At 51.5% G+C, this 19,190-nt stretch overlaps 3 protein-coding genes and 1 long non-coding RNA gene across 8 annotated transcripts; 2 read left to right on the top strand and 2 right to left on the bottom strand.

Moving 5' to 3' along the window:
* Positions 1–32: 32 nt before the first annotated feature.
* LOC137597066 (uncharacterized) lies at positions 33–3,272 on the top strand. The gene is made up of 3 exons (XR_011035604.1): positions 33–168; positions 1,591–1,831; positions 2,310–3,272. It is a non-coding gene; the product is annotated as an uncharacterized lncRNA (long non-coding RNA).
* Positions 3,273–3,299: 27 nt separating this feature from the next.
* Positions 3,300–9,121, bottom strand: shcbp1 (SHC SH2-domain binding protein 1). Of its 2 annotated transcripts, none has more exons than XM_068317835.1 (13): positions 9,048–9,121; positions 7,264–7,503; positions 7,063–7,178; positions 6,761–6,969; positions 6,596–6,691; positions 6,291–6,521; positions 5,570–5,747; positions 5,304–5,424; positions 5,009–5,140; positions 4,696–4,814; positions 4,471–4,557; positions 4,083–4,206; positions 3,300–4,006 (listed from the first exon to the last, which is right to left on the bottom strand). In XM_068317835.1, exons 1-13 carry the CDS (start codon positions 9,049–9,051, stop codon positions 3,696–3,698), a joined length of 1,968 nt encoding a protein of 655 aa, XP_068173936.1. In that variant the 5' UTR covers positions 9,052–9,121; the 3' UTR covers positions 3,300–3,695. The 2 variants fall into 2 exon arrangements, with proteins under 2 accessions (XP_068173936.1, XP_068173928.1); XM_068317827.1 differs by lacking the exon at positions 9,048–9,121 and adding an exon at positions 7,921–8,153.
* Positions 9,122–9,139: 18 nt separating this feature from the next.
* LOC137597007 (histone-binding protein RBBP7) lies at positions 9,140–13,887 on the top strand. Of its 4 annotated transcripts, none has more exons than XM_068317888.1 (13): positions 9,140–9,229; positions 9,337–9,466; positions 9,770–9,914; positions 10,966–11,111; positions 11,305–11,478; positions 11,560–11,675; positions 11,747–11,907; positions 12,094–12,220; positions 12,296–12,373; positions 12,518–12,594; positions 12,987–13,044; positions 13,139–13,249; positions 13,337–13,887. In XM_068317888.1, the coding sequence occupies exons 2-13, from the start codon at positions 9,451–9,453 to the stop codon at positions 13,397–13,399; spliced, it is 1,272 nt and encodes a 423-aa protein (XP_068173989.1). In that variant the 5' UTR covers positions 9,140–9,229; positions 9,337–9,450; the 3' UTR covers positions 13,400–13,887. The 4 variants fall into 4 exon arrangements, with proteins under 4 accessions (XP_068173989.1, XP_068173981.1, XP_068173996.1 ...); XM_068317880.1 differs by having other exon boundaries at positions 9,141–9,229; positions 11,302–11,478; XM_068317895.1 differs by lacking the exons at positions 9,140–9,229; positions 9,337–9,466; positions 9,770–9,914 and having other exon boundaries at positions 10,971–11,111; positions 11,199–11,478.
* Positions 13,888–14,291: 404 nt separating this feature from the next.
* Positions 14,292–17,893, bottom strand: txlng (taxilin gamma). The gene is made up of 10 exons (XM_068317868.1): positions 17,572–17,893; positions 16,782–16,950; positions 16,543–16,634; positions 16,287–16,457; positions 16,012–16,206; positions 15,814–15,933; positions 15,587–15,661; positions 15,413–15,505; positions 15,235–15,330; positions 14,292–14,768 (listed from the first exon to the last, which is right to left on the bottom strand). Exons 1-10 carry the CDS (start codon positions 17,662–17,664, stop codon positions 14,421–14,423), a joined length of 1,452 nt encoding a protein of 483 aa, XP_068173969.1. The 5' UTR covers positions 17,665–17,893; the 3' UTR covers positions 14,292–14,420.
* Positions 17,894–19,190: the final 1,297 nt, after the last annotated feature.

Raw genomic sequence — 19,190 nt, 5'->3', positions numbered from 1 at the left:
GAAGTGGAACTCGGTGGAGATGAGGTCCACCAGCAGATCGAAGCTCCTCGATGTTCGAGGCTACCCAAGTCGATCAGACGACCGGAACAGAACCGGAACAGAACCGGACTGGAGGCGGTTCAGCATCCTCCGAGAACCACCTCCGAGATTCGAACGGATCACCCTCCGGTGATGACGTCTATCTATCTATCTATCTATCTATCTATCTATCTATCTATCTATCTATCTATCTATCTATCTATCTATCTATCTATCTATCTATCTATCTATCTATCTATCTATCTATCTATCTATCTATCTATCTATCTATCTATCTATCTATCTATCTATATCTATCTATCTATCTATCTATCTATCTATCTATCTATCTATCTATCTATCTATCTATCTATCTATCTATCTATCTATCTATCTATCTATCTATCTATCTATCTATCCTGATTTTATATCGTGATCGTTGGACGTTTTGTTTTGTTCTTTCGTGACGTGGATCAAGTCTTTCTTTTCCGTGGTCATAGATGTGGTTTTGTTTTCCACTGATATGAACCAGATTGTCTGTGGGCCGTCCCTCCGTCCCTCCTGATGTTTCGTCACCATATAACTCCAGTCGTTTCCTGAGGGTCAGTCTGTCTCTGGCAGCTGACAGAACGTTTCTCCTGACATCTAAGATTAAAGGCTCTCCAGAATTGATCCAGAACCGTTCTAAGGCTTCAGATCTGTGTTAGAACCTATAGGAACGTGAACTGTCGGTTCTATGAAGCAGTGATGTCCCCTCAGGAGACCATGTCCTAGTGAGGACGGGGCTCCGCTGTCCAGATGGAGCTTCAGGCATGAGGACAGCAGAGCGTGACCTCCGGTCCAGAGCCAGAGACCCAGTCCAGAGCCACAGTACGGTCAAGAGACAGACACCCAGTCCAGAGACACAGACCCGGTCCAGAGACAGAGACCCGGCCCAGAGCCAGAGTCTCCATTCAGAGCCAGAGTCTCCATCCAGAGACAGAGACCCAGTCCAGAGCTAGAGACCCAGTCCAGAGACCGGTCCAGGGACAGAGACGCAGTCCAGAGTCAGAGACCCGGTCCAGAGACAGAGACCGGTCCAGAGACAGAGACCCAGTCCAGAAACAGAGACCCAGTCCGGAGCCAGAGACCCAGTCCAGAGCAACAGACCCAGTCCAGAGACAGAAACCCAATCCAGAGACAGAGACCGGTCCAGAGACAGAGTCTTCATCCAGAGACAGAGACCTGTCCAGAGAAAGAGACCCAGGTCTGGAGCCAGAGACCCAGTCCAGAGCAACAGACCCGGTCCAGAGACACAGACCCAACTGAGAGACAGAAACCGGTCCAGTGACAGAGACCTGACCCAGAGCCAGAGTCTCGGTCCAGAGCCAGAAACCTGGTCCAGGCCGGTCATAACCACGCCCCCTGCCCCCCAAAACTATACATCAGCGGTTGTTTCAATGGAAAAACGGAAAAAGCCAAATTAGAGATTTTGTTTTTGTGTTCTGGATTATGTTGACGTGTTAAACTTTTGGCCCGTCTCCATCTTTTAATACTAGAAATTATTCATCTTGTCTGTGCTTCGTTCCACAGTGAGATCCGTTCCACAGTGAGAACCACTCCACAGTTAGATCCTGTGTCCTGGCTTAAGCCACCCAGATGTAGAGATGAGTGGCTCCGCTCATGTGGATCATATGGACCCGTCACCGGGTCCTCAGATGGTACCGAAGGTTTTCAGTCACCAACGCTGTGTTCACAGGTGCCTCTGCCCTGATTCACCGCTGCTGACCTGGAACACTAAACTCACCTGTTGGTGGCCAGAAAAGACTTTAAGGTCAAAGATGAGTTTATACTTCATATGGACTAAATGTCATTTCTGGAGTTTGTTCATGATGGATGTTTGTTGCTCTCATTTAAAATTTGCCTTAAACCTTCTAATGACCAACTTGTTAAAGATAGTCATTAGAATAGTCTCTTTTATTTTGTGTAAAAAAGAATATATTTTTAATTGTTTGGATGTTCTGATAACTGAAAAATGTTCACTTTAACGTTAAACATTCCAACGAGCAGTCGCTGACCTTTAGCCGACAGTTAGAACTACCACATCCCTGTAGCGCCCCCTAACGGCCAACGCACGTCAATTTACCTCACTGGGCTTCTCCAGTGCAACAATGATAAAACTTTATTTATGGTGCAACGGCAAAGGAGATAAGACAAGATGACCAAAATATTAATTTGTAAAGTAAAAACTGTTAGACGTGAATGAATATACAGTATTTAACGGTATAAAAATGTTGTCACTATCTAAACAGAGGCGGGGCAAGTCTACATGGCAACAGGTAGAGTCTGTAAGGTCTTCAACAGCCGGTCGCTCCTCACCTGCTCAGGTGCCTCAGTTGTCAGATGACAGAACCTCGAGACTGGTCCAACGGCTGGAGGCTCTGCTGGAAGAGGCCCAGGAAACATTTCCTCACCCCTGTCTTCACGTCTGTGTCACTAATCCCTGCGACAGACTGGGTAGGCAGCAGAAGGAGCAGCAGGTGAAACTGAACAACATCATCAAAACCACAAGCATCTTTTTGTCAGGCAGGACTTGATCCAATCCACTCTCATCCCAGAGACTGTCTACTGGACACCAGAGACGGCAGAGTCCATCATTCATCGTTAACTGGTTCAAATATAAAACAACCCCTGACTTCACAACCCTATCTGGACGCACTTGATCATTAAGTTTGCCTCAAGACGTGCATCCTAGGGTGGTAAGTTCCATTCCCCACATTCCTCACCACTGTCTCTAATCCTTCATTGCTGTCCTCACCACTGTCCTTAATCCGTCCATCATGGTCCATGGAGGATTCTAATCTATTGTCATCTGTCAGCCTATCCATCACCAAACAGGAAGGGGCTCAGAGCTGATCCCTGATCAGTACTCTAACTTTATACCTTCTAGACTGTTTCAACAGGACCCCAAGAACCCGATGGAAGTGCTGATGTAACTGCATATTTCCTGAACCTCACATGACCAAAACTCATCCACATTTACCTCCATCTTGTCAGTAGGACTACATAAGAACTACCTGATGGACCGCAACAAGTGGAACACTGTGATAGGACGTCCTCGGTAGAGGATAGCTACTGTCAGGTTTTTAGATCGTTTCCCATTTTGAAGGTTTGGTCTCTCAGATGTGTAAATAAGAGTCTTGGTAAATCCAAGCTTGATTGTCCTACTCCAGGATCAAACAAACCTGGATTATGGTGTGAGCAAATAAAAACAAATGACTCTGATTACATAAAACCAGACTTTTTATTTTCATTGAGCTTCTGCTTTGGTAAATCAACTCTAAAATTCATCATAAAACATTTGAACACAGAACAGACGTAATTCACCCAAGACAAAGTGTGCAGGTCACGTAGAACAAAATCAACATGTGCAACTCATCAATGATGTGTTGCTGTCAGGAAGCCCCTCCCCTCCACGACAACCAATCACAACAATAAGGTAAAGCAGTGCGTGGATCTAACAATAGGTTAAAACATTTACAGTCAGTATCGGGGCCCCGAGGAATAAATAGAATAAAACCATTCCTGGAACTTCAAATGTGTTAGTTAAACGGGTTCGAGGCCCACATGGAGACGTCTATCAGCTGTCATCAAACAGTGAAGGATGTGACGTGTGTGTGTGTGTGTGTGTGTGTGTGTCAGTAGAAGAAAGTGCCAAAGTCGCCCATGCCGTTGCGTCGGAACTGGTTTCCCTTAATGGAGACAAAGATCTGGTGGTCCATCAGGTCCTGGACCGCCCGGCTGCATGACGTCTCCTTGTTTCTACTCAGCTGACGACCAAACTGCCATTTCCTGCCAGAGGCGGGGGCGCCGCCGCCATCGTTGCTTTCTGCTGCTTCGGGCTGAATGTCGGCTGAGCTGCTGCTCGGGTTCACGGCTGACGCTGAAGACGAGGGAGGAGCATCTGGAACGGCTTCCTGTTTGTCCTGCGTCAGTCCAGCAGCGTCGTCTAGGAACAAAACGACAGACGTCTTCCTAAACGTCTTGCTTCCTTCACGTCTCTTTGTGAGTCTGGCGCCACCTACCTTCACCTTTGTGCTGTTCTCCGTCGTTGGGCTTCACTAAGATCATCCCGTAGCCTTCATTGTTGTGGATCACGTTGTTCTCCATGGTGATGGACGGCATCACATCCAACTCATCGGCAAAGTCCTGCAAACACAAACAGGGTAGCGTGAGTCCCAGCTGGTGCTGTGGAGCGTCAGTTCAGTCGGATGCTGATGACCGACAGGATCCGACGAAGTGAAAGACTTCCTTTACCAGTACCGGTAAAGGAAGTCTTTCCGGTACCGGTCCGGTCCACGACCTGGGGTTACAAAGCAGGTGTTCTGAAATACAACATTAAAATGAGGTGAAGTTACAAACTGGTGACGACATCAAAGCCTTGCCTAAATGTCTGGGCGAGCCGTGCCTCACCTTGATGAGGATGCCATCCTTACAGTGATGGATCCCGTTACCAACCAGACTGCAAACACTGCCAGGGTAGATCTCCACACCGGCCCCCTGGAGCCAACACACACACAAACACACACACAGGTCAGGGGACTGTACAGGTGTGAACAGCTGTGTGCCTTCAAGTGGATTCCCGCAACCGTTAATAAAGACCAGACTCGCGTCCTGCCCCGCCCCGGCAGCACCCACCTTGGAGCCATACAGGTCGCACATGTTCATGGTGAGGTGGGCCGACATTCGCACAATGACGCCGGTGGTCTCACACTGCAGCACACAGTTCTCCATGGTGACGGTTCCCTGACGCACACCTGGGATGGAGAGGACAGTAAGGCGCTGGTCGGTTTTAACGACGTCCATGGGCAGCAGTGAGAACATGAACCCATGATGGTGTCATCAGTGGGGGAACCCTGTGACGCCTACGAGCCTGGACTGACGCCTACGAGCCTGAACCGACGCCCACGACTCTGGACCGACACCTACGAGCCTGGACCGACCTACTCACACAGAATGCCCTCGATGGCGTCGTGTTGGATGAACTTGATATTGGACAATCGGATCTGGGCCCCCGTGGACTCCACAAACGAGTCCCCTTTGCCTTTCTTCTCAATCACCACCTCATCAGGCAGCCCGAAGCCTAAAACACAGAACACAGTCAGCGGCCGCTGCCCCTGGTGGTGCATTCAGCTCCATGGGGCCCTTCTAATGGAATACATGAACCTTGTCCAGATTCAAGTGAACATTGGAAGCAGACGACACCCCAAAGCGTTCAGGTCCACCCTATCTGAAAGGACATTTACCCTCTATGGTGACGGAGTCCGGCAGGAAGATGGAGCTGCTGACGCTGTAGGACCCTGGGAGGATGAAGACCACGTCGCCATCGTGGCAGGACTCCACGGCGGACACCGGATCTCTGTGGAACTGAACACACAGCCTGTTCAGGAGGACACACCCCAAGTGTCGTCACGTTGGCTCCTTTGCTGTCATGACGACCGCGCTAGCATCAAAACGGAACTTCCTTCTCCAGCGACATTCAGTAACCACACGCGTAGTTCTGGGTACCAACCTGAATCTCCGTGTCTTCAGAGGAGCCCAGGGGGAGGAGCCTGTCGCTGAGGAGGGACTGCAGCTGCACGGCGCTACAGGAGGCGGCGACCACATGGATGACCTTCACACCCGAGTCCCTGGGCCCCCGGCGCTCAACACACTGCTGCCGGGCATTGCCTTTGTAGGCCAGCACATACCTCCAACGCCACAAGGAAGAGCAGGAAGCTAATGGTTAGCCCACAGCACATCGTGTTTAGATGCAGCTAACGTGAGCGATAGTGTGTGTGTTCAGTGCGTGTGTGTTCACAGTATGTGTGTGTGTGTGTGTGTGTGTGTTCAGTCTTCAGAGGTTGCCCAGTGGACATGAAAGCTGGTTTATTTCACTTCCTTCAGTGTTGCATCATTTCCTGTTCTTTAAATAAATGACTCCCGGTTGCTGCCACACCACAAAATGAAATGGGCGGGGCCAGTCAAACACCTGAACACAGAACATTACGACCCCCCCCCCCCCCAATCCCGTTCTGTTAACCCGTTCGGACATCAGAGCCACGATGAGGACGTGTCGGACCGGGACTCCAGCCGCCGGACAGCAGCTTCCTGTCTTCCTTGCTACTGGTTCTGGTTCTGATTCTGACTCTAGTTGTGACTCTGGTTCTGGTTCTGATTCTGACTGTGACTCGGCTGTGACTCTGACACACACCACACAGCAGACGCGGTGAGGACGTGAGCCTGTGTTCTACCTCAGCAGGGGGTTCTCGATGATGTGCAGCTTGCGCCGCAGCACCTCCAGCTGCTCGTAGAGCTTCAGGCCCTCCACCATGGACACGTTGTCCAGCTCCGAGTCCGAGTCGCTACTCAGGCCGTTGCGCAGCGCCGAGAACTGCTGGAAGCACTGGGAACACCTCTCCACCAGGGACTGGTACTCGGCCACCAGGCCCGCTGGAACTCTGTCCTCCAGCATGTCGTAATAACTGCAAGACACTGGAGGTCAGGTCCAGCACCTAAAGGTCACTTCAAGGTCACCTCAGACACGACGAGCACTCACAGCCGTAGGCGAGGCTCCACACATCGCACAAAGTAGTCAAAGTCATCGTCTTCGTCCTCCTCGTCCCACTGCCTCCAGATGTGTTTGTAGAAAAACCTGCAGACAGAAGCGTCAGCGGGACGTGACCTTCAACAGACCGCGTCAACGCGTGGACCCCAAACCCACCGGAGGTGCTCCAGGGCGAGGGCCGTCTGGTCGAAGTCTCCAGACGGCTCGTAGACGGCCTGCAGCTCCTGCAGGGGGACTTTGTGCTGGGTGGCTTCCAGCAGGCACGTCATGGTCTCCTCGTTCAGGTCGCAGCCCCTGGCCTCACACTGCAGCGGCAGCACCAGCGCCACGCGCACCTTCAGCTCCCCCCAGTCCACATCACGCACCTGGAAGCAGGAGCAACACAAGGTCATCCGAGATCACGCCGCCAGCACTGACAGATGTGTTTTAGTGTCTTCGTTCAGACGTGATGGTCTCACCTCCACCAGAACATCAAAGAGGTGGGTGGACCACAGAGCCAGCCAATCACACGGCTCCATCACCTTCTCCAGGTAGTCTGCGGTGAAAGCCTTCACCTCGGAGGGCTTACAGTCGCCTTCAGGACACACAGAAACGACAGCATTAGGGACGGACGGAGGCTGTGGCGTTAGCAGCCTCCACTAGGGGACGCCCTCCGTTACCCAGCATGTAGTCCTGGTAGGCCTTGAACCTCTCGTAGAAGAGCAGCTGGCTGGTCTGGAAGGTGTCAGGAAGGTCCCCCCCGCCGTGGCGCTCACACCTCTGCAGCTGAGTCCCAGACTGTCCAGGACCGAAGTGGTCGGTGCCGCTGTCAGCCCCATCACCGCCGTCACTGGCATCTTCTTCATCCTCCTCCTCCTCCTCTTCTTCTTCTTCTTCTCCTTCCTCGTTCTGAAACAGAGCTTGAGTGACAAAGAAGAGCGATGAGAGTCCTGCAGAGGGATTCTGGTGTGTCGGCGTCACGTCATCGGCTTGGTGTTAGTGAGTCCTCTAGATTGTTCTAGATGTCGAAGACAAAAACAAACCAAAGATCTGAATGAATGGCACAGTCCCAAACTTCAGGGTGACTATTAGTAGGTTTCATTTAGCAGGTCAGCTGATGAAGATGACGTCAGAGACGTCCAGAACCCACAGCTTGCAGTGACTCGGACAACAGAACAGGGATCTAATCTAATATCATCTCATCTGATTTCCTGCATGGAGCTGAAGCCCGGTTGACAGCAGCATTGGTGGACATGATCAGACCTCCAGTCCCCGACCCGAACCCCGACATCATCCTAGCAGCTAACCGATGACACCAACCGAACCAGGACTCACACCTTGGGTCACGCTGCTGGGGTCGCGGCTCTCCTTACGGACGTCCATGTGGTTTCCCTCGTCAAATTCAACGTTTACGAAGGACTCCAGATCAGTCACCAGGACGTCCCTGGCCTCTTCGGCCTCCTGGGGCCCGGCAGGCGGCTGTTCCTGGGCGCGCTGCTCCATCAGCGATCAGAACCGGCAGTGAACCTGAAAGGTCCGGTGTCTGAAGTGTAGCTGGAGCCTCCCGTCAGCCCCGCGGACGCTAACGAACACACACCCAGCTCGCTTCAAAAAGTTCCCGGCTAACGGAGCAGCAGCCAACCAGGAGCCACACAGCCGCAGGAAGTCCCGCCCCTTCAGCCTCAGGTCTGAAATGCTACGCTGGATAGGGCAGTTTCGATAGGAAGTCCCGCCCCTTCATACTCGCTACGCTGGAGCCAATCCCAGCTGGCAACAGACGAGAGGCGGGGTCTACACCGGAAGTTCTACTTTTTAAAAAATTGTCTTCTGCTTCTCACTGTTTCGATAGCGCCCGAATATTTAAGTAAAATGTATTAATTTTAAATACTATAATTTTTTTGAATTTTACAAATTTCGCTTTCATTCCCTGTAAGTATTTAAAAAGTTATAAAACTGAATAGCAGGGTAGTGCAGCTCCCGCCCAAAGCTACCAAAAACTTCATTTCCCATGAGTCTATGTCATGGAATGAATTCCGGTGACGTCGAAGATACGGTAGGTGACGAATAGCAGGAGAACACAAGGGGCGTTTCAAGATGTTTACTGCCGAGCTGAACGAACTTTAGGAAGCTTTTATTGCGTTTAACAGGAAAGAGACTCTGTGAAAAAACGAACAAGTCATTTGTCAAAACGGTGGCAATAAAAGACCATTGAAAACCCCCAAAGCGAAGCTAATGCTACCAGATGCTAACCAGTCTGCACGTATTTCGCAGCTTCATCACTCGTGTACTTCAACGGGAAAATGTGTTTTTTTTAGAAAACAAAAGATAACACTTTTTTTTAAACTATAAACCTTTTAATTATTTTAGCAAAATTTTATATTCAAAATGTAAACATGTTAGGCAAAAACCAGTGTTGAGACATTTTTATAAGAATACTTTATATTTAAAGTAATACGGAACGTACCCATACGTTCAGAATGCAGCAGGATGACGTAGGATGTGGGCGGTGCCACCGCAGCCGGCGTCCTGCGTTTTGCCGCGGAAACGGAAAGAGTGCGTTGTTGCCATGTCCGCTAATTACCGGCAGTTAGAGTTTTGTAAACACTCGCTCACAAGGGATGTATGGCGCGCTGGAGTTATAATACAGTAATAACGCATAAACATTCTTTATTTGAGCTGTATCCGTTAATTTGGTGTTGACGCGTCCTCCGTGGGTGTCGTTTAAAAAACACTATTTTGCTTTTTTCCTTCAGATCTGGCAACTCCGAGTGAAGCTGAGCGGCGCCAGCTCGCGGACTGCGGGGTAAACAGAGTTCGCCTTTCTGCCCCTCTGCCCCTCGGTTTGGACACGTCACGGAGTTTGGACCATGGCTGATAAAGAGGGTAGGTTAACCGGGTCAACCGGGTTAACCAGACACAACTATCGACGGAAGAGCAGCCTCTTCCTCTCACTGTCGTAATGCTAACATGCTAGCGTGGTGGGAACGTCACACGAGCCGTTCTCGGTTCCGTCGGGAGGGCAGGACAGGAGGGGCAACTAGCAGCAGGGGCAATGAGCCGTTAGCATCCACAGCAGCGTGTGTGCACGTCAGATCAGACGGAGCCACAGCTTTAGCCTGCGTTAGCCGGTTAGCTGGCTGACCGGAAGTGACCGGATGTAACCCACACTCTGCCCTGTCGTCACAGTTTATGACGATGCCGTGGAAGAACGCGTCATCAACGAGGAGTACAAGATCTGGAAGAAGAACACGCCCTTCCTGTACGACCTGGTGATGACCCACGCGCTGGAGTGGCCCAGCCTGACCGTCCAGTGGCTCCCTGACGTCAGCAGGTAAAGGACCACGTGACCAGCGGAACACGGGCATCGTGACCTCACGGTGACCTTTTGAAGGGTGCCAGAGAGAGGATGGACTAGAACCCAACATCGTGACAAGTTTAAATATCTATTTCAAGGACACGCCCCTTGACAGTACAGCTAGTCCTCAACCTACAAACAAGTAGTCCTCAACGTACAAACAAGTAGGGCGCAACCTACCTACAGGTGGGACTCAACCTACGAACGTTACGTGACTGTTGTTTACCTCCTCAGTTATCAGACCAGTGCTGTATAATTCCAGGGTGTGTCCACACACCATCAGGTTCGGTTGGGTTAGCACTAACCTCGTGGTTCTGTCTGCGGTTCTTTTAGAACAGGGTCAACACCGGTTCTGGTTTGATTCATCTGATTCACGGACCAGTAACGTCATGTCAGCTGTCACCATAACAACGGGACTCGGATGTTCAGAAGCTTTGCATTATCCGTGTGTGATCCTGATGAGGTCTGGTGTACCCAGGTCCTCCATCAGGTGATGGGTTCTTAAAGAACCTCATTCTGTGTTGGGGAAGTCCAACAAGGACCCAGGTCACTTTGAGGAGCCTCTAAGGATGCAGCTGCAGCATGGTGGGGGTTCGTGTTTCTTCTGTCCTCCCGTCAGACGCCCGTTCATGGGCATCGATCAGCTGATGATCGGCGTTCCTCAGGGAGTAACGGACCGTTAGCTTGGCAGCGCTCCACAGGTGGCTGGAGCTGGATTCAGGCTCCTCACCCTGTCTGAGTCATGTGACGTTCTGGTGGTCGTTCTGGGTTTGACGCTTTTGTTTGCTGAATGAAGTTTGATTGTCAAACATCTGGACACCTGTTGATGTGTGTTCTAATCAGGTATTTATTTCATGGGTTCGATGCCCGGTAACTTTGGAACTGCAGTGTCGATAAAGTTTCAATCATTGAAAAGGATCCAGACTGGTTCTGCTTGAGAAGCGTTCCACCAAACGGGTTCCTGAGTGTGTGTGTGTGTGTGTGTGTGTGTGTGTGTGTGTGTGTGTGTGTGTGTGTGTGTGTGTAGGCCTGAGGGGAAGGACTACACAGTGCACCGGCTGGTCTTGGGGACCCACACCTCTGACGAGCAGAACCACCTGGTGATCGCCAGCGTGCAGGTGCCCAACGACGACGCCCAATTCGACGCCTCGCAGTACGACAGCGAGAAAGGAGGTAACACACACACACACACACACACATCATATTAGAGAAGGAGGTTTGTGTTGTTGTGTCTGTACTGAAACTTGTTTTCTCTCCCAGCAGGTATGTTGGTCGATGCCCAGGCGGGGGCAGCTGAGTCAGCGCGGCTGGGCTGACGCGTGGTCACGTGTTCCAGCCTCACCGGACGTCTGTGTTCTCTCGTCAGAGTTCGGCGGGTTCGGTTCAGTCAGCGGGAAAATCGAGATCGAGATCAAGATCAACCACGAGGGCGAGGTGAACCGGGCCCGCTACATGCCCCAGAACCACTGTATCATCGCCACCAAGACCCCCACCTCTGACGTGTTGGTGTTCGACTACAACAAGCACCCGTCCAAACCAGGTGGGGTGACGCGCAGGGCGCAAACGTGGGGGTGTGGGTGCCGGTCCCACTGTTGAATGAAGGCGTGTGGGTGTGTTCCAGATCCCAGTGGGGAGTGCAGCCCGGACCTGAGGCTGAAGGGCCACCAGAAGGAGGGCTACGGTCTCTCCTGGAACCCCAACCTGAGCGGGAACCTGCTGAGCGCGTCCGACGACCACGTGAGTGCCCGACTTGGGGGCGGGGCCACTCCAGAGACTCAAACTGACAGTGCCCCCTCCTGTCGCTCCAGACCATCTGTCTGTGGGACATCGGCGCCGGGCCCAAGGAGGGGAAGGTCGTGGACGCCAAGACTATCTTCACGGGCCACACGGCGGTGGTGGAGGACGTCTCCTGGCACCTGCTCCACGAGTCGCTGTTCGGGTCGGTGGCCGACGACCAGAAGCTCATGATGTGAGTCTGGTTCTGACGGGAGGGGTTGTGTTCTAGTCCCCCTGAGGTTTGTGTGGGGTGGGTTCGGGTCAGAGGGAGTCATCAGGTGTGGACTCAGATGACTCCGGAGGACCCACGTCTGTGTGGGCGTGTTTCAGGCTTGGGGGGGGGTGTATTTGCTCCCATAACATACATGTCCCCCACCAGATGGGACACCCGGTCCAACAACACATCAAAGGCCAGCCATGCAGTTGACGCCCACACCGCTGAGGTCAACTGTCTGAGCTTCAACCCCTACAGCGAGTTCATCCTGGCGACGGGGTCAGCTGACAAGGTGGGGAGGAGGCTCGCGTCCCCTCGGAGCTCCATCCGTCTACCCGGTGTCTAATATTTGATGTGTGTCTCTCAGACTGTTGCATTGTGGGATCTGAGGAACCTCAAGCTGAAGCTCCACTCCTTTGAGTCCCACAAAGATGAAATCTTCCAGGTAAGAACCTTTTCGGAAACAGGTCTGTTCTTTTAATGTGAGTTCGGCAGAACCGTGTTCAAGGTCTCAGGTGTTCTGTAAACGTCAGTGTTCTACTGGTCGTCTGTTCCTGACCCACCAGGGACTAACCATGTGTTCCACCAGGTTCAGTGGTCCCCTCACAACGAGACCATCCTGGCCTCCAGCGGCACCGACCGCCGCCTCAACGTCTGGGACCTGAGGTAACGTCATTTGAGTCAAAACAATTTCAGCGTCACCTAACGGCCTCCAGAGGGTCGTGGGCTGGAGCTCACGCTGCATCTTCTTGGTGTTTGTTAAATTAAAATTATTACTAACTAGGTTTTAAACTAACTAGGTTCAAACAAAGTTTTGAACTCAGTAGGTTTTAAACTAATTTGTTTCTGAACTGACTAACCTATTATGTTTTCAACAAAGTAGGTCCTGTACTAACTAGGTTTTGAATTGTTATTTAACAAAAACATTGTATTTATATTTATTGTTTATTATGTTTATGTTTACACTGTTTACAGTGTATATTGTACACCTATCCTGCTTCATGTGCTTTCAATCGGCCCTTGGGGACTCATTGAGTTTTTTGAATTTTGTCTTCTAGTAAGATTGGTGAGGAGCAGTCAGCAGAAGACGCAGAGGACGGCCCCCCAGAGCTGCTGGTAGGTCGTGTCCTAAAGCCACGCCTTCTTGTCCTACATCGTGTTAACACCAGTCGGTCGCTGGCTTGTTATTAACGTCCCCTCTTTACCCCAGTTCATCCATGGGGGCCACACGGCCAAGATCTCTGACTTCTCCTGGAACCCCAATGAGCCGTGGGTCATCTGCTCCGTGTCCGAGGACAACATCATGCAAGTCTGGCAGATGGTGAGGTTCTCTCCTGACTCCTCCCTGTAGGTCAGTGTTGGTCTCTCACCTGTCGACCATTGATGCTCCTTGTTCTCCTCCTACCAGGCAGAGAACATCTACAACGACGAGGAGCTGGACAACACCCCTGCATCTGAGCTGGAGGCCTAGCGGTAGGCCACCCCTACTCTTCCTCTTCCTCCTGCTCCTCCTCCTCCCTGAGCTCCAGGTCGTTTCTCTCTGGCTCAGTTCAAGCTAAACGAAACCTCTGTCCTCCACCGTCTAAGTCCATTCTGGAGAGGTACCAGTAGAGCGCTGGGTCCAGTCCCATCCTGCTGACGCCCCCTGGTGGCCCAGTGGTTCTCCCTGCTGGTGGCAGCATGTCTGCTGAGGGAGTGTGTTGTGTTGCGGAGCAGGAAGTGACTTCACGTCCAGAAAACACACGTTTTGAGATTCAACCAGACACCACCAGCGAGCAGCTTCCCTCCAGACGCACGTGTGACGGGTCGACGACCATCGCCCCACCTGATACACGTGACACGTAGCCGGGGAGTCGACCTAAAAACATTCCTGCTGTTGATGCTTCAGACTGAGGGCGACGCCTTCCTCGTTTTATTTCCTGCATCTCCAAACTGCAATAAAACTTTCATAACTTTTCACCGTTTGTTTCGCATTTATGTTCTGTGAATAAAAACTTTTACATTTCGTTAGTTTGTGGACTTAATCTCACACCCAGGAAGTAGTCCTAGAGAATGTTTATTCAAGCCAGACTAGAGGAACATTCTGGAATGGAGGTTGTCTCACCTGTACAGGTAGATCCTGACGTCACCTGAGAGTCACAACAGGAAGTGGGAGGGTGTAACTGTAGGCGCGGCTTCATTAACGCCAGACAATCCAGCTGCTAGGTGGCGTCCTGGAGCGCCCCAGCTCAGGTGAAGGTCTGTGGGTTGGACTGGACACCAGGACCACCTGCTTCACACCTGTTCTGTCAGACCCACATTCTGATTGGGCGTCTGGAAGAACGGAGACTCGCCAACCAAACAACCAACCTGACACCAACGAGCCGTTTGAGAACACAATGGTTTTAATCTCCAGAATCTATCACACCAAAAATATACGGGTTCAGAGCCCCGGAGGCAGGAGGATAAAAAACATCACAGGTGTTCCTGCGCTGGTTCTGGACCAGGTGGGTTCAGTCCTGGACCTGTGCGGCTGCTGGTTCTGCTGACGGCCGTGTTTCTGCTGCAGCAGGTCCTGTGTTTGAGTCCGGTTCAGGGGGTCTGGGGACTCGGTGGGTGTCTCCCGCCTCCGGGCTGTCAGCCAGGCCCATACACTCCTCCTCCTCCACCTTGTCCTCCTGCGCTGGGGGCCCCGGGGGTCGGGGGTCAGGTGGCGCCGCGGTGACCCGGCCCCCCTGCTTCTGCAGGAGGCTGAGCTGGTTGTTCAGGTCGTTCCTCTCCTTCTGCAGCGCCCTGCACAGCCGCTCCAGCAGCTCCAGCTTCCCCTGCAGCGCCTTGAAGTGTCCGTCACGCAGCGTCTTCTGCAACACAGCACGGTCTGAGTCAGAGCCCCGCCCCCAGATTCAGAGCCCCGCCCACAGACATCACCTTCACATCAGGGGACAGTCAGTCAAAGTCCCTGTTCATACTGTACAAGCTAATACTGTTGCTACACGCTAATACTGGTCATACTGCTACAAGCTAATACTGTTTATTTTGCTACAGCATTGTGTACTGCTACAGTATTAGCAGTACACAATACTGCTAATACTGTAGCAGTACACAATACTGCTAACACTACTATACTGTTGGACATCAGGAGATGGAGGCTGTTACGTCTGTTCTGAAAAGAACGTCTCAGCATCTAGAGAACCATCAGTAAACAATGTTCAACATGTGACCAGTGTTAATGGGACCACAAGCTAAGCTAGGTTAGCCTGGACCGGGTCCAGATGTGGGTCAGGTTCTCCAGCCTGGACCGGGTCCAGCTGTGGGTCAGGTTCTCACCTCCTCTGCCATCTGCAGCAGGGCCTGGTTGTTGCTCTCCCACTTGGTTCTCCACTGGGTCGTCTCCTTCTCCAGCTTCTTGATCTTCTTGGTCATCTGCAGGGAACCCATACCGTTAGCAGCTAGCAACTAAACCAGCCACTGGGGCGGGGGGGTGTTGGGGTTAGGGGGGGCTCACCTTCTCCATCTCCTGCCTGAAGGTGGTGAAGACCTCATTGCTTTTAGCCAAAGTGCTTTGAAACTCCTCAAACTTGTCCATGTAGAGGGACAGCTGACAGGGTCAAAGGTCAAAGCAGAATGCGTCAGTCACAGCTGTGTGTGTGTGTGTGTGTGTGTGTGTGTGTGTGTGTACCTGTTGTTTGAGCTGTGTTTCCTGCTCCTTCATCAGCTCACACTTGTGTCTGGACTCGGTGGCGTCCTTCAGCAGCTGAGGGATCACACAGTGGGGCGTCACAGATCTGCTAGCTCCTGCTGCTAGCTCGGCGGCTAACAGGGCTAGCAGGGCTAACTGGTTGTGACTGAGGTCTGGGTTCTACCGTCTGCTTTTTTCCCCCCACATAGACCCCCGGAGGTACTCACAAAGTCTCTCTCTCTCTGCTGCTTCTCCTCCACCTCCTTGATCATCTCGGTGATCCTCTGCAGCTTGGCGTCCATCAGCTGCTGCTGCAGCTCCTTGTGCTTGAACACCTTGTCGATGTGCTGCGGAGAGAAACGCCGTCAGCGACGTCGCTCGACGGCCGCCGCCGCGGCTGGCGGGTCGGTGCGGCGCCGCGTTACCTCCTCTCTCAGCTCGTACTGCTCGATCAGCTTCTTCAGCTTGTCGGCCAGCTCCACGTTCTCCTGCCTCAGCTTGGTGTTGTGGGAGCTGTGCTGCTCCATCTGCACCTCGATGTCGCTCAGGGTCATCTGGAAGTGCAGCATGGCCTCCTTCCGCTGCTCCTCATACTCCCTGGAGCGCTGGGCGTTCTCCTCCTATGTGGGGTCCGGGATGGACATGAGAGCGTCAGCACCCCCTGCTGGAGAGCCTCCATCACGCCCTTCTCTCCTCCTACCTTCAGGGTCTTGTTGTGTCTCTGCAGCTCTCGACACAGACTCTCCAGCTTGCTCCGGGCCAGGATGGCTTTGCTGTGCTCCCCCTGCAGGTGGAGCTTCTCCTTCACAATCTGAGACTGGGTCTTCTGCAGGGCCTTCAGTCGCTTCTGCATGCGGCGGCTCTCCTCCAACTGAAGACACGCAACGCCACAGTCAGCGCCAGACAGACGGCATCGTGGGTATCAGCTGGTTCTCGGAGTGGACTGGCGGTCTTACCAGGTCGGCGTACTTCTTGCACAGAGCGGCCAGCTTCTCCTCGGGCGTGGCCAGAGCGTTCAGGGCCTGCATCAGCAGCACCACCTCCTTCCCTACAGCCAATGAGGACAGGTTCAACACAAAACAAATGGCTTTAACTATAATGGACCGTCTGACTGACGTTGTCATGTCGACGCCACAGCCCCACCGCTGACTAACGTGTGTGTGTGAGGGAAACACCCGACCGTCTGTCCTCCTACCGAAGGCCTTGTCCTCTGCGGCCCTGCCGTCTCCTCCAGAGTCGAGCTCCGCCTCCACCAGATCAAGCTCCGCCTCCACCAGATCGCTGGGGCTATCCTCCCGGCCCGGAGTCTCCCCCCTCTCCTCCACGGAGCAGCACACCCCCAGAGCGAAGCCCGCAACCTCCTCCTGAGAACACACACTAACACGTCAGAAAACACGCTAATACGACAGAGAACACACTGTGACACGTCAAAGAAAACACACTCCAACATGTCAGAGAACACACACTCCAAAGACGTTTTCACACAACACACACAAACCGTTAGCGATGGTGATAAAACACCAAAACTGGTTAAAAAAACCCCACTAAGTTCTTGTATTTGTTCAGGTCCTCAGTCGGGACCTCATCTGGATTTTAACCATTTCAGTTCCACCATACAATTCCCAGTAAACATTAACATGACCTGTATTTCCCATTATTTACCTCCTTAGTGAAGGAGGGGCACTACTCCTTTAGTCGTTGGGTCGTTTTCCTGCCTTTTATCGTTTCCTGTATTAATTCAGATCTAGCCCTCATGGAGTTACTGATTGGCGGATGCATACAGGATGTTCCCATTCCAACAGGAAATGCCTGCTTTAAAGTGGCAGCATAAGAGCTGCTGGTTCGTCCGGACGGAGTCCAGTCGGGTTTCTCATCAGCCGTCCCCGTATCGAACATAAGGAGCAGGACGCTCTCCGCAAAGCGGTTGTTAACAATAGGAGGTCAGAGAAAACCAAACAGAAACACACGTAATGAAGAGGGTTTACCTGACATAGGCTGTCCAGGTCCCGAGGGGTCTCGCTCCCCCCCACGATCCTCCTGGTGGCCACGTCCATCTCACAAACGTCTGTGGTCTCCATCGCTCCTGATCACAAACATGCAGAAATCACAGTTAGGAAGCAGGAGAGCGATGGCGTCTGAGGTCATCCTTCAGCTATTTCTGTATTAGTATCTGAACATAACCTCATGACTAGAACAAATGCAGTTCATCACCCCTGAATTCAAAATTTTACCCTGACCTACTGGCATAGGTCAAAGATCAAAGCTAGTGCCCTGATCTACTGTCAGATATATAAGCAACACAGCTTTATATATAGCTTTGATCTATGGTCTCACTCACACTGGCCTTCTCCTTCGTCTTTCTATCTTATCCAGTTCATGAGTGTACAAGTTAAAGTTTGACCTTGAACTAGTTTTGTCAAGGTCAACGTCATCATTTCATTTTTGGTTCATCTTTCTATCTGCAATGGTTGCGAAGATATTTGGTGGACAAACGGACGGACGGACGTACACATGAACACTGACAATTACAATACATCACCGCTTTCAAGCGGGATGTAAAAACTATTGTTTTAGCTCTATAACACACTACAGTGAACATTAGTTCCAGATCACATTTGAATAATGTTATTTTTCATGTTTCCCACTTTGATTTGTGTCATTTCTATTTCAAACTGTGCACTGACTTCTGAAGCTGTGGAATGTGTTCCAGGTGTAAAACTGGAGGGTGGATCTTTATTCCAGTGGGACTTGTCAAACCTGACCAAACTAACATGTACTTTTACATTTCTTGACAATCTCAAAAAAGAGTGGAAGCCCTTCGCTAGAGAGGATAGTGGTGTCTGAATGCAGTGACCCCTATGGGACCAACAGGTCAACCACGTGTGTAGAACAGGAAGCAGGAACTGGGACGTGTGTGTGTGTGTGTGTGTGTGTGTGTGTGTGTGTGTGTCTCTGGCCTGACACAACGTCTGGCATTATGTCACAACACTTTGACGTCACAACACTTTGTCCTAAACTAGGTTTATAGTAAAACAGGCTGAGGCTCAGTGACATCATCTCAAACACTCAGCTAAAGCCAAACAACAACTTATCTAGCTAATGACAATTAGCATTGGCTAATTACGGAGTGATAAGGGACAAAAAGGGGCAACTTTAACCCTCCATCACTACAGACAACTGAGCTGTGTTGTACTACCTGTTGTATTGCCTGTTTTACTGCCTGTTGTACTGTCCGTATTGTACTACCCGTGTTGTACTACCTGTTGTTTTGCCTGTTGTACTGCCCATATTATACTGCCTGTGTTGTACTGCCTGTGTTGTACTGCCTGTATTGTACTCCCTGTTGTACTGATTGCGTTGTACTGCCTGTGTTGTACTACCTGTTGTACTGATTGCGTTGTACTGCCTGTGTTGTACTACCTGTTGTACTGATTGCGTTGTACTGCCTGTGTTGTACTACCTGTTGTACTGCCTGTTTACCGTGGGTCAGAGAGTACTGCGATTTCACCTGTGCTGTAGGTCCATGCATTTATGGTACACTTGACAATAAAGCTTTGACCTTGACTGACTCTGACATCGGTCTGTTCAACGCTGACGTCATAGT

Source organism: Antennarius striatus, chromosome 1, assembly GCF_040054535.1.
Source record: "Antennarius striatus isolate MH-2024 chromosome 1, ASM4005453v1, whole genome shotgun sequence".
NCBI lineage: Eukaryota > Metazoa > Chordata > Actinopteri > Lophiiformes > Antennariidae > Antennarius > Antennarius striatus.
This window is presented reverse-complemented; position numbering and strand designations above follow the sequence as displayed.

What these genes read in the sequence shown, in the direction of transcription:
- shcbp1 (XM_068317827.1), bottom strand. Translation starts at nt 8,086, where the DNA reads ATGGAGCAGCGCGCCCAGGAACAGCCGCCTGCCGGGCCCCAGGAGGCC. An exon ending in ATCGAGAACCCCCTGCTGAG is followed by an intron (nt 5,748 to 6,290) that starts GTAGAACACAGG and finishes GTGGCGTTGGAG; the next exon opens with GTATGTGCTGGCCTACAAAG. An exon ending in AGGATGGCATCCTCATCAAG is followed by an intron (nt 4,207 to 4,470) that starts GTGAGGCACGGC and finishes TTGTGTTTGCAG; the next exon opens with GACTTTGCCGATGAGTTGGA.
- txlng (XM_068317868.1), bottom strand. Translation starts at nt 17,664, where the DNA reads ATGGAGACCACAGACGTTTGTGAGATGGACGTGGCCACCAGGAGGATC. An exon ending in CGCAGAGGACAAGGCCTTCG is followed by an intron (nt 16,635 to 16,781) that starts GTAGGAGGACAG and finishes CATTGGCTGTAG; the next exon opens with GGAAGGAGGTGGTGCTGCTG. An exon ending in AGCAGAGAGAGAGAGACTTT is followed by an intron (nt 15,662 to 15,813) that starts GTGAGTACCTCC and finishes GTGATCCCTCAG; the next exon opens with CTGCTGAAGGACGCCACCGA.
- LOC137597007 (XM_068317880.1), top strand. An exon ending in CAAGCACCCGTCCAAACCAG is followed by an intron (nt 11,479 to 11,559) that starts GTGGGGTGACGC and finishes GGTGTGTTCCAG; the next exon opens with ATCCCAGTGGGGAGTGCAGC. An exon ending in ACAAAGATGAAATCTTCCAG is followed by an intron (nt 12,374 to 12,517) that starts GTAAGAACCTTT and finishes GTGTTCCACCAG; the next exon opens with GTTCAGTGGTCCCCTCACAA.